The following is a 12,412-nucleotide window of genomic DNA, read 5'->3' as shown; positions in this document are numbered from 1 at the left end:
AGTTGAGCTTTGAGAGACTGGCTTTAAATTGCCTTGCTGACTTCAACGAGTAGGCGTAATGACATAAACTGAAACATAAGTTTAAGCTCATGAAAAACAGCCCTTTCAAATTTAGAATTATAGCTTTAGGCCTCGCTCTCTAGCAAACAGGTGGTGTGTGTGAGTGAGATGTATACAGTAAGTGAGCAGGGAAGAGCACTTCATAGCTCTCTAAAGGCACAGTGGAAACTAGCTATGCTTAGGTTGCTGTCCTCAAAACTGTGTTGATACAGCATGAGCAGATTGTCTCAATATGTGTACTTTTTTGTACTCTCTGATACTGGCCTCTATTGTTAAGTGGAAAGATCAAAATATTTGAATTGGCTGACCATTGAGAATATTTTCTTCTGTGTCCTCCCCCAGTTACTCAGGCTTGCAGCAGTTTTGAGCTGCTTTTCATCCAACCATGTTCTGCATCTGTTTCCCATTTGTGTTCAGGAGCTGCCCGGGGGTTATGGCAGAGTGAAGCCTGATATCGTCACCTACGGTTCTGGTGTTAGGGGCTCAGGGATGAAGGAGGGATGCCGCTCTCTGTCTGGCACCAGTGTGGCTTCTCCTGTGGTGGCTGGTGCTGTCACACTCCTGGCCAGGTGAGTTTGATAAACTCATTATGCTATACTGTATGAACCTGAGGTATTTTACTGGCTTTCTTAATCTGACTTTCTTAGTTCTATTAGCCTTAATAACAGCCCCTAAGTTAAAGACATACATGTTAAAGATAACAGAGAAATCTTGCCCAAAACAACTTGTATTGGGATGAAGAGTGCTAAAAAAAACCCCAAATTTTTATGATAAAATGATTCAGATTAAAGTTTTTTATAGTCTGGTTATTCCAGATGGCTACTCTTATTTTGCTAACTGCATTAGGGATCTATATCAGGCACAGTGTGCCAGCTGAACTAACCACCTGCATATCCATCTGTGCACACAGTCAGAGTCTGCACAGTTAACATGATATGTAGAGACATAATAGGCAGCATGCAGCACAGCAGGTTAAATTAAAACAAAATTGTCCGATAATATAAGCTTCACCTTCAATCTCAAAAGGTTGATTCTGTTCATCTGGACGTAGTGTAATAGAATCAACCTTTTGGTATTTACTTTCCTGGATGATTGAGCATGCATCAAGACATTCACCTTCAATCTTGTAACTCTTTGAAGATCACTGTAAAGTACCTTTGGCTTGGTTTTTGAAAGCATTTCGAGGTCTTGTGGTTAATGCTAGTTGCTACCACGCTGTTTTTTGTGGGGGGTTTTGAGTAAAAATTTAAGATTATGTGTATGAGACTGAAGTGCTGAATTATCAGCTAAGCTGGCAAGCTTAGTCACATTACATTCATAAACTGTATGGGAGTAATGCACTGATATGGTTACCTGTTAATTTGCGCTAGATAAGAGGCTAATAAATACTAGAATTAGACTCACCAGCACAGAAGCACTTCTGAGATGGGCCTTCCCACATATTATATCAATTAAAAAAGCACAAACATGGTGGCAAGTGTCACTTTGGAGGCCTAGCAGACAGGTCCATGTCAGTCATATTAGCCAATTTAACCCTCACTTGTAACTAAATGGATGATATTTAAAAACTTCCCCTTTTTTGTACTGAAGGTTTAAATGAGATTCTTATCAGCGTAGGATGACACCAGAAGTTACTAGTAGTGTAAGACTAAAGTGTCATAATGCCATATGAGCAGACAGTGGTATGTGTAATGAAAGTCTTTTGCAACAGCAAAAGTCAGCGTGCACAGAGCAGGTACAGATGCAGAGTATTCTCATCAAGAACAGATCAAGCTGGCTAGTTAATGAGGAGGCCATTCGGTTCTTTACAGTATGGGGGGAAAAAACCCCCAAAAAAATGGAGTAATGTTTTCAGGTAATCGAGTCATGAATGCATGCCTTCTGGTGCCAGGACAGTCATTAGACGCTGTGATTACTCTTAGATGATGTGTGGAGCTCTCTGAGGCTCGTCTGTTGTAGCTGAAGTGATGATACTGAGAAGCAAATGTGCCATTAGAGATGGTTGACATCAGAGGTTACAGGGACATAATACTGAAGTGAAATCTGGTTTAATAACCATGGTTTTGTAATCCTACATGAGCCAGCAGTGAAATGTGTCCCCGTTTCACTGTGTCCTCGTGTTGTTGAGGTGTAACTGAACCTATTTGTGAGCTCATATTGCTGAAATCAAACATCATCCTCCCCTTGTTGACAGCAGTCATCCCTCCCTTTCTCCCAGACAAGACAGACGCACTGCCACACACACCAACCCATCCCTCATCTCTCCTCCAGCAGTGTCCTGAATTTGAAGCTTAGGAATGTGACACCAGCACATTCACAGAAACATAGCCTGTCCTCTTCTGTCCTGCAGCACTGTCCTCAACAGGGAGTTGGTGAACCCAGCCTCCATGAAGCAGGCTTTGATTGCCTCAGCTCGTAGACTGCCTGGGGTCAACATGTTTGAACAAGGCCACGGGAAACTAGACCTGATCAGAGCCTACCAGATCCTCAACAGCTACAGACCTCAGGCCAGGTAAATGTAAAAATGAGCACCGACGAAGAGGAGTTAATGGATTCACAGCCCGTTCACACACAGCAAAAGGAGTCTGTTCAGCTTCATTTTAGTGTACATAAATATTTTCCCACGCTTGTAGGCGTATGAAAAACAATTACATAACACTAAAGGAGGCCAACCCAGTGTTGTCACAGCCTTCACTCTTGGGAGGAAAAGGACTGGCTCACACTGGCAGAATTTTAGTCGCTTTTTGAAGAACTGCATGACTGACATTCAGTCTACAGAGTATCAAATACTGGCAGTTGGCTTGCAGTGAGGCTCCTGAAAGTTTGCAGCTTGCTCCGTCCTGAAGGACAGAGGTAGACAGTCTGCTAGTTCAGTTTTCATAGTCAAAGGTGGGTCAATATTTGGCTGAGTCTTCCTTTATTGATATTGATATTCCTTTATTAGTCCCACAAGGGGGACTGTCTCAAATCTGTCTCAAACTCCACTTCTGCAGACCGAAGTTGAACCCTTACATTGATCCGTTATTAAATATCAGACTGCGTCAGGTCCATTCCACTAGTATGATCATTTGGGCTGTCGCCATCTGGATTTTGAAATAGTCGAATTTCATTCAACAAAACTGGAGCAGAGATTTCTTGGACAGGCTGTACCACACAAAAAAACATATTAGTTGACTGTTGATGTGTTTTTAAAAAATGTTCTATATTAAATGTATATTGAATGGGTTTTTTTGGTTGGTTGGTTGGTTTTTTTTGTACCACTAATTTCATTGTTGAAGTTGTTCATTTTAACTTTAGAGTCTGTGGGGATTTATTCTCTTTTATGACTGAAGCATCTTTATTTATTTATTTTTTTTGCATTGGCTTAATTTTTGAGCAGCAGAATTTCCAGCATGCCTCAAATTGATCTGAGATGCTTTATATATTATTTAGCTTTTACATTTAATAAGGGCTGACATCACCTCAATTTTCTCTGCACCATGATTGGATCCCAATATCCAAATTAGTCTGCTGGAGTCGAGCTAACATGGCATGACCCCAGTCAAACTTTCTGTTTTTCTGTAGAAAAGTACTGGGACACAGTGACATTAAACATACAGTCTTTGGGAATGTGCTTTTTTTTTTTTTAAATTTATTCTTTTATAATATTTTGTTTTAGTAACTAGTTCTTGTATACCCTTGTTTAGAATTTGTGCTTTTCTCCTCCCAGTCTTTCTCCCAGCTACATCGACTTAACAGAGTGCCCATACATGTGGCCTTATTGCTCTCAGCCCATCTACTATGGAGGAATGCCCACCATTGTCAATGTGACTATTCTCAACGGCATGGGTGTCACCGGCAGAGTTGTGGACAAAGTAAGCAAAGAATCCCCACACAGGCTTGCATTTCCTGTAAATAAATGGCGCTGAAGTGCTTTAGCATAATAAGTGAAGGAAAGTTGTATCACAGCTCACCAGGATTTGACATCACGATGATCTAATGGTTTTGTAAGCCGACTTAAAAGTTTCTCCCTTCTGTTTAGCCCATCTGGCAGCCTTACCTTCCTCAGAACGGCGACAACATCGATGTGGCCATCTCATATTCACCGGTATTGTGGCCGTGGGCCGGATACTTGGCTGTGTCCATCTCTGTGGCCAAGAAAGCAGCGTCATGGGAAGGGATTGCACAAGGTCATGTGATGGTCACAGTGGCATCACCTGCAGAGAACGACGTGAGTCACTGTGCTGTCTTCTAAGTAGCTTTAGAGCAGCGGTTGCCAACCTCTTTGTCTGTTTTCTTAAACTAATATGAGCTCAGGTATCTTTTACCAGATGTGTTACTTCAAGTGTATATTTAGTAATTACATAGAAGTTATTTACATGATCTCAGATTAGTTTTTTTTTTAATAACTAATCACTCCTCTACAGACATTACTCATCGGCCTTCCTGATCTTTTTCACTCTTTGCAGTCGGAGGTTGGAGGGGAATTGACCTCCACAGTCAAACTGCCCATCAAGGTAAAGATCGTGCCGACGCCTCCACGCAGTAAGAGGGTGCTTTGGGATCAGTACCACAACCTGCGCTACCCTCCTGGCTACTTTCCTCGCGACAACCTCCGCATGAAAAACGACCCATTAGACTGGTTCGTGTGTTCAAATAAAGTCTTTTCACTGAATCTTTTTAGTTTTCCTTTTATGTGCTTTTGATTAGTATTCTGTGTTTTCAGGAATGGGGACCACATCCACACTAACTTCAGGGACATGTACCAGCACCTCAGAAGTATGGGGTACTTTGTTGAGGTGCTGGGAGCTCCCATCACGTGCTTTGATGCCAGTCAGTATGGTACGAACACCGAGACTAAAAATCGCACAACAAAATGAGAATGTTTCTACTCCCAAACAATGGAGCTCCAGGCAGTCGTTAGAGGCTTTTCTCCCCGAGTGTTCATTGTTTATGGTTTAGAAAAAGATGACAAACTAAAGGATTATTTGCTCATGTGTCCCTTCAGGCACACTCTTGATGGTAGACAGCGAGGAGGAGTATTTTCCTGAGGAGATCACCAAGCTGAGGAGAGACATCGACAACGGTCTGTCGCTCATTATCTTCAGCGACTGGTACAACACTTCTGTCATGAGGAAGGTCAAGTTCTACGACGAAAACACCAGGTATTAAACTCAGTGGTATGACAGTGATGATTGAGATAAGAGAATATATACGGGCTTCTGTTTTGTAAATAAATTTATGCGCGGCTTTTACTTTTGTTGCTCAGCTGTGAATTTAACAGAATCCCTGACACGTGATTTTGTTGGATTTTCTGGCAGTGAACACGATTTTGCACATGACAAAAATGATTGTTAGTCATTACTGGTAGTTTAAATTTCATTCTTTTGATGTAGTGTTTTGTTTTATGTCTTGTTCTGTGCAAAAACACAAATGTGGGAGCTTTTGAATGCTGATAAATGAGATACAGTTAATGTGCTTCACCAGGATGGTGCCAGTTCACAGCAGCGAAGAAAAATCATCAGTTGTAGAAAGTGATAGATTCCTCTGTAAACATCAAATGTTTTAATACATTTGACATAAACTGCTGTCAACTTTTTGAAAACAATTAATGGAAAAACATTTGTAAGGGGATGCAGTGCATCAGTCTAGAGCAGCTCTACACCCTTAATAATTGCAGAACAGGCTGATAATTGGCGCAGAGTGGTTTGGATTAATTTTGCTCTTAATAGAATGACTTGTGCGGAAAAAATATTTTGCATCAGTCAGTTACACTCTGACTGATTTCTCTCATTTGAGAATCTCTATGCATGTTTTTTCTATTTCTGTTCCACCTGCACACTTCACTGATTAAACAGCTGCTTCATGTCATATAATGACTGCATGGTAAATTCTGTTGGGTACTGTACTGTATCAGAGTTTCTTTTAATCTGCATCCATGCATCCTCAGTCTGTACATCATACGACTTCTTGAGTCGTCATGCAGAGATTACAATTACTCACCAGTGATTTCTACTCCCGTTATATCCTACCCAAGCTGTCACTCAGTATCCGCAGGATTAAAAGTCTTTAACTCTGTTAAATATAGGCTTTGCGGCTTCCAAATATTATGTTGAGTAATTCAGTTTTAATTGAATGGCATTGGTTCATGTGAGAGCTTCATTCACAGCTGCCTTTTCTGGGCAAAACAACCCAGAAGACTGTACAGGGAACCTAAAAAGCAATTCTTGTTTTTATGAAATAATCTGCCAATGTAAAGTTTTGTCTGTATTGATATTTAAAGTCTTTTTTTTAGCATTACTATTATTTTATGAAAGATATTTGCAACTTGGAGAAGATTTTAGTTAAACTGATTTTTGATTAATTGTTCTCAAAGTTGTTGTTTTTTTCATGTGGCTTCTTATTTTCTTAGATCAGTCCTCTGCTTGTTAAGTTGAAAATATAGTTTGTTTAACCTTCTCATAACCATGTGGAATTTTTTTTTTTTTTTTTTCTTGCCTTAATAATTTAATGATTGTGGTGTGATTTTCTTTATGCAACCTCTAGGCAGTGGTGGATGCCGGACACAGGGGGCGCTAACATACCAGCTCTGAACGACTTGATCTCAGTGTGGGGGATGGCTTTCAGTGACGGCCTGTACGAGGGGGACTTCACCTTAGCTGATCATGACAGTAAGACATAAAAGCACACTTTTAATTTTCACACATGTATTTGTTTAAATTACATTTTATTTCATATTTTTGTTTAATTTTTTATTGAAGATAAAGCTTATTTTGTCTTTTTTCTTTCACTCAGTGTACTACGCCTCTGGCTGCAGTATTGCTCGTTTCCCAGAAGATGGAATAGTGATTGCCAAGAACCTAAAGGACCAAGGTGCCAGCACCCCTTTAAGAGTGTTTAACCTGGTTTAATGTTGGCCAACAGCCATGCTAGCTGACAGGCCACTTTTTAATCTGTGTGTCTTTAGTTCAGATGTAACACTCTGTGTGTGTTTTCACAGGTCTGGAAGTGTTGAAGCAAGAGACCGCAGTGGTGGAGGGTGTTCCCATCCTCGGACTGTACCAAACGCCTTCTGATGGGGGAGGTCGTATCGCTCTGTACGGAGATTCAAACTGTATAGATGACAGTCACAGGCAGAAAGGTAGCTGCTCTGCGTGTTTTTGCACAGGTACAGAGAGAAAAATTTACTTACTTGCTAATTATTTAAATGTATATTTCACAGACTGCTTCTGGCTGCTAGATGCTCTGCTTCAGTATACTTCCTACAGTATGACCCCGCCAAGCCTCAGCCATTCACACAGCAGAGTGGCACCTCCCACAGGTGCCGAGCACCCACTGCCACAGAGACTGGAAGGTGAGGAGGGACAAGGCCTGCATACTATACTGAGATGGTTTCTACTCTGTTAAATTTTTCTCGTCTTGAGCATTAGCCATATGTGTTGTAGATTCTGGGTTTACCTCTACATTGTCTTGACAGATAGCTACGTCACATACGTAGAAGAACCATACAGTTTATTTTAATTACGTGACTTACGCCATTTAAAATCACTTAATTTAGATTTCTAGTGCCTTAATACTATACTGCATGTTAAATAATCTCATAACACCAGAAAAGCCTCACCCTTAAACATCTCAGACATGATTTATACTTCTGCTTCAGATCTTGGTCGTAACTTACGCCAGCGGTCCCCAAATCTTTTTGCGCCACGGACCGTTTTAGAAAATATTTTCACGGACTGGCCATTAAGGTGTCACGGATAAATGCAACAAAATAAAATGATACGACCAGGACAAAAACTGTGGTATTTTATAAAAATAATAATAAACGCAAATTCACTGTGTAATTGTGTAACTTTATTAGCAGCGTTCTCCTGAAATGCGCCAACAACATTGAGAGTAACATCCTCCTCTCTGCCCGTTAATGCTCTCTGGTCGCTATGGTAACACGTAAATATTTCTTTAAAAATAAGACACACAACTACAACACAGGAAAAGACCCAGAGAAACTGAGTTAACGATAACCCCCCCCCACCCCCCCGAAAACCATAGATTTCACACCCGAGCCTCAACTCTCACAGCCTGGTACCAAACGACTCATGGACTGGTCCATGGCCCGGGGGTTGGGGACCGCTGACTTATGCCATGACCCAATTGTAACCCTACACCCTAAAATTTGTGCAACCCAACGTGCACTTCCCGATAAATGCATACAACAACAACTTGAATGGTGTGGAAGGATGCCGTATAGGGATGAAAGAACAGGATGCAGATTTCATGTGCATGTCTAAATCAAGCTTCAGTCGTGCTTTTCGAAGCCTCTTATTATAGAGTCACGCCTGCTTTATGCTATGATTCACCACTGGCTGAAATTTACAAACATGAAAACTCCTTGGATGTAAAATCGGTGATAGACAGATTAAAAGCTGATCTTGTTTGGAGTTGTTTGATTTGCTATATCAACAGTCTTACAATAGGACTCGTTGGGACATTTTCAAAGTTCAAGGTTTTTTGCTCCAGCTCTACAAGTGACCTCAAGGCTCTCGCACTACATCTGTAATATGAGTAGATGTTTTACTTGACGTTTTTGGTATTCTGCTTTTTCTCTTTCTGCAACTGCCTTTAGGGAACCATCTCTACCGGTACTCCAAGGTTTTAGAGGCCCATCTCGGAGATCCGAAGCCCCGCCCACTACCGGCCTGTCCCCATCTGTCATGGGCAAAGCCTCAGCCAGTCAACGAGACAGCCCCCAGGTAGGTTCCTCAAGCAGCTAAATTCTCTGGTCAATGAAACTGCATGTCCCAGTGCTCACTTGTCACTCAGACTTTATTTTCTTTGTATTTTATTTCGTTTTATTTTGACAGCTGCATTAGCTCATGCTGAATTCTTTCTTGTCATGTTTTTCAGATAGTCTAGAGAATATCACAGTCTAGTTTTCCTTCTGAGCATGTTGCTGTCAACATTTTCATCATTTTTCCTCCTCACATCACTGTATACAGAAAGAGCCCAGCGGGGGGTGGGGGGCCAGATTTAACTGTCACAGTGATGCTTTGAAGCAGCTCATTTGAACAGTCAAACATGGATTTGCTCTCTTTCCTGTCACCAAATAGAACAAGTGTAAATATGAACTTAAGAATGAGGAAGGCAAGCAAAACACAGACATGCGTTTGGATTCAGTTTCTCAAACTCCTTTGTTGTTTTTTTGGGGTTTTTTTTTTTACCTCTTTTTTTGTTTTTTTGTGCTCCCAGTAATCTATGGAAGCACCAGAAGCTTCTCTCTGTGGATCTGGACAAAGTGGCTCTGCCTAACGTGAGGGCATACCGTCCCCAGGTCAGGCCTCTGTCACCTGGAGAGAGCGGGGCCTGGGACATCCCTGGAGGTAAGACATAAGCAAAATTTTTAAAATGCAGCTTTTATCTTGAAAAGAATATTAATGAAACTCATAAGGATACATTTATTTATTTATTTTTAATTCATGAGACTTGTCCTAAAACACAGACAAAACACTTTCAGTTTTAAAAGTACAACTCTTACGACTAGTCACCCTATACATGGTCACACTGACTGTCCTCAGTTTAAAAAAAAAGAAAGAAAAGGGAAAAAAAGTACAATTTCCAAAGTCGGAGCTATTTGAACTGAACATCTCTTTGATGTTCAGCAGACCTAGCGTCACCTTTAGCACTAAAATACCTGTGAAAAGCATCAGTTAGGTCAAAACTTGATTTAGTGCATCGTGATTTGCATTTAGACTGGTGTGTCTGCATTGCTCTGACACAACTGCTGAAAGTTGCCTGATCCTGTTGGACTTCAGGCTAATAAATAATGAACAGTGGCTTCTATTATTAGGAAACAGGAAAGAAAGAAGACTTCAGACACAAGTCTAGTAAAATGTGATGAGAGCTTTGAAAAGTGAGGAAACGTTAGAATCTACATTGGCAGAAGGGAGGCTTTTCTTTTAGCATCATGGGCAGTGCTACAGCCCTTTTCTTGTTGTTTCACAAAGGTTTTATACTGTGTCTGGCATGTAACTAGCACACATCACAGATTGTTACAATGTAAAGATAAATTTCTCAGAAGATCCACTTCAGGGTACTAAATATTAAGCTTGACTCAAAAGGCGAAACAAAGCAAGTTTCCAGAGACCAGCAAATAAAGTTGGAGAATAACGTTTTTCTTCCAGCAGCTGGTAATGCTTTTCATTAATTCATTGAGACAAGCGATGTGACGTAATCACGGGTGTTCACACAGAAGAAATCTATCCTGAATGTTGAGACTAGAGAATGAGAAATTTCAGTGAAGTTTAGATGTTGGTAAGAATGACAGATGAAGTAACTGTTAATGATGCAAACTTCTCTCAACTGACGTGAGCAAATGACATGGATACCAGTGGAAATAAAAAAAAAAAAAAAAAAAATACTGTTGACTGACATATGACAGGAGTTAAATACATTACAGGGTTGCTTGCAGTGTCCAATAGTAACTTACAATGTGGATATGAAATGGTTTGGCTGGTGGAGGAAAAAGCAAAATAAATTACTGCCCTATTAGATCATCTACAGCAGAAAAACAGTACCTGAAAGTCATGTCCATAAGAAATTGATTATCTTGCCCTTTGGTGGATCCATCTGCTGCTTGCCGACGCCTCGTCAGAAATGGTCTCAATGGAAGGGTAGTTGTCAAAAAAACTTTTTAGGGATGGGGAAACAAGGAGAAAAGGCTGACATATACCCAATTGCACAAGAATTGTGCTGAAAATCAACAACGGATAATAATAGTATGCAAGTAGAAAGTCAGGAAAGACTACAGCCTTCTGTAAAACACGGTGGAGAGACTGTCATATTTCGTGGCTGCTTTTCAGCCAGTGTTATTGGGGAGCTTAAAAATAAGCACTGAAAAAGTACCGTCAATTTGATCCCCTTTGCAATCATTACTTAGCATGACAGTGGTCCCAAACACACTGCTAAATCAGTTAAAAAAAAACATACCTAAATAGAAAAGACACAATGGAGCACAATCAGTCATGGGTCGGCCTCCCCAGGGCCCGTGAGATCATCTTCACAGAGAGCTGAGGCAACGAACATCTGAAAAAGAGCTTTAAATGTCCCTTAAGAAGCCTGGAGAACAATTCCTGAAGTCTACTTACAGAAATGGGAAAGGTTGTTTAAGAGAGTTCAGGATATGTTGAAGGATGAAGGTGGCTTGCTAGAATTGTACAAACTCTGTATTTCAGTACTAGTTTTATATTTGCATTTTTCAGTAGTTCTGTACCTATTTCCTTTTTTCAGTACTGTATACTAATGTGGTACTAAGATTTCTAATGTTTAAAATACTTTTAGTCAAAGAGCTTCCACAGACCACAATCATTCATCACTTCAACATCACCTAACATTTTATTTAAACAATAATGAGTGAGAATAAAGGTGGTGACCTCTGCCCTCTTATTCCTTTTAGGAATAATGCCTGGCCGCTACAACCAAGAAGTGGGCCAGACCATCCCTGTATTTGCCTTCCTGGGAGCGATGGTCGTCCTCTCCTTTTTTGTGGTCCAGCTGACAAAGTCCAAGAGCAAACCCAAGCGCAGGAAACCCCGCATCAAACGGCCCACGTACCTCCAGCAGCAGCAGCAGCAGACGAGTGGGAAGAACCCCACAGTTTAGCTGCATTGTTGAACTTCAGCTGGGTTTACCTGCAAAACTGAGATGCTATTAAAAGGAAAACTTGTGTTGATGGAGCTTTGGAATTACATGGAGTCTTAATGAACTGCTGAGGCAAACATATGGCTGTCTTTAGACTGAAGCCTGGCGGACGTGAACCTGCTCCAGGAATTTTTTGGAAGCAGAAACATTTTTTGTGCCTCCTGTCTGTTCGAAGCTGCTGGGGGTGTTTTTATGTATTTGTGGACCATTGAACAGTGTTACACATGATATAAAACACACATGGTCCTAACAATGCCTGCAGACGTAGTGTCCACATTTCAGTTTCTCTTCTTTGACCCATTTCTTTATGAATGAAATGTGTTTGACTTTTATATTTATTGAATTTGCCAAGCCCAAACACATTTACTAAAATACAAGACACACGTACAAATACAAAGCTGTTAGTGGAGATCCAAACAGAAACGCACACACAGACACGTGAAGTGATGCTGATACTTTCAGCATGAGAGCCACAGGGTGATTAAGTTTTCTGTCAATGGTTTTATAAGTCCTGCCCATATCTGTTAAAAATAAGTCTTTTTATGTTTTGTTTTGGGTTTTATATGATGAATGAACTGTGGTTGGGCGTTCTGTTGATGACATCCTTCCTGATCTCATGGTCAGCACAGTAGCATTGACAGAATTGTATCTCATCAATTAAAAAGCATAATCAAAGTGA

The 12,412-nt window shown here is 40.7% G+C and overlaps 1 protein-coding gene across 1 annotated transcript in view; it reads left to right on the top strand.

Moving 5' to 3' along the window:
- The window catches only part of mbtps1 (membrane-bound transcription factor peptidase, site 1), a 25,025-nt gene extending 12,613 nt beyond the window's left edge, over positions 1-12,412 (top strand). The window contains exons 10-23 of the mRNA XM_005935010.3: positions 478-629; positions 2,411-2,572; positions 3,770-3,914; positions 4,082-4,270; positions 4,509-4,681; positions 4,766-4,881; positions 5,048-5,204; positions 6,586-6,710; positions 6,835-6,912; positions 7,040-7,180; positions 7,262-7,393; positions 8,663-8,789; positions 9,286-9,416; positions 11,489-12,412. Coding sequence (XP_005935072.1) covers positions 478-629; positions 2,411-2,572; positions 3,770-3,914; positions 4,082-4,270; positions 4,509-4,681; positions 4,766-4,881; positions 5,048-5,204; positions 6,586-6,710; positions 6,835-6,912; positions 7,040-7,180; positions 7,262-7,393; positions 8,663-8,789; positions 9,286-9,416; positions 11,489-11,694 — 2,034 coding nt within the window. The 3' untranslated portion in view covers positions 11,695-12,412. The remainder of the gene's footprint in view (positions 1-477; positions 630-2,410; positions 2,573-3,769; positions 3,915-4,081; positions 4,271-4,508; positions 4,682-4,765; positions 4,882-5,047; positions 5,205-6,585; positions 6,711-6,834; positions 6,913-7,039; positions 7,181-7,261; positions 7,394-8,662; positions 8,790-9,285; positions 9,417-11,488) is intronic.

This window comes from Haplochromis burtoni, unplaced genomic scaffold, assembly GCF_018398535.1.
Source record: "Haplochromis burtoni strain Fernald_Lab_line unplaced genomic scaffold, NCSU_Asbu1 Contig_188, whole genome shotgun sequence".
NCBI lineage: Eukaryota > Metazoa > Chordata > Actinopteri > Cichliformes > Cichlidae > Haplochromis > Haplochromis burtoni.
The sequence above is the reverse complement of the archived record's forward strand: the minus strand, read 5'-3'. Positions and strand labels throughout refer to the sequence as shown.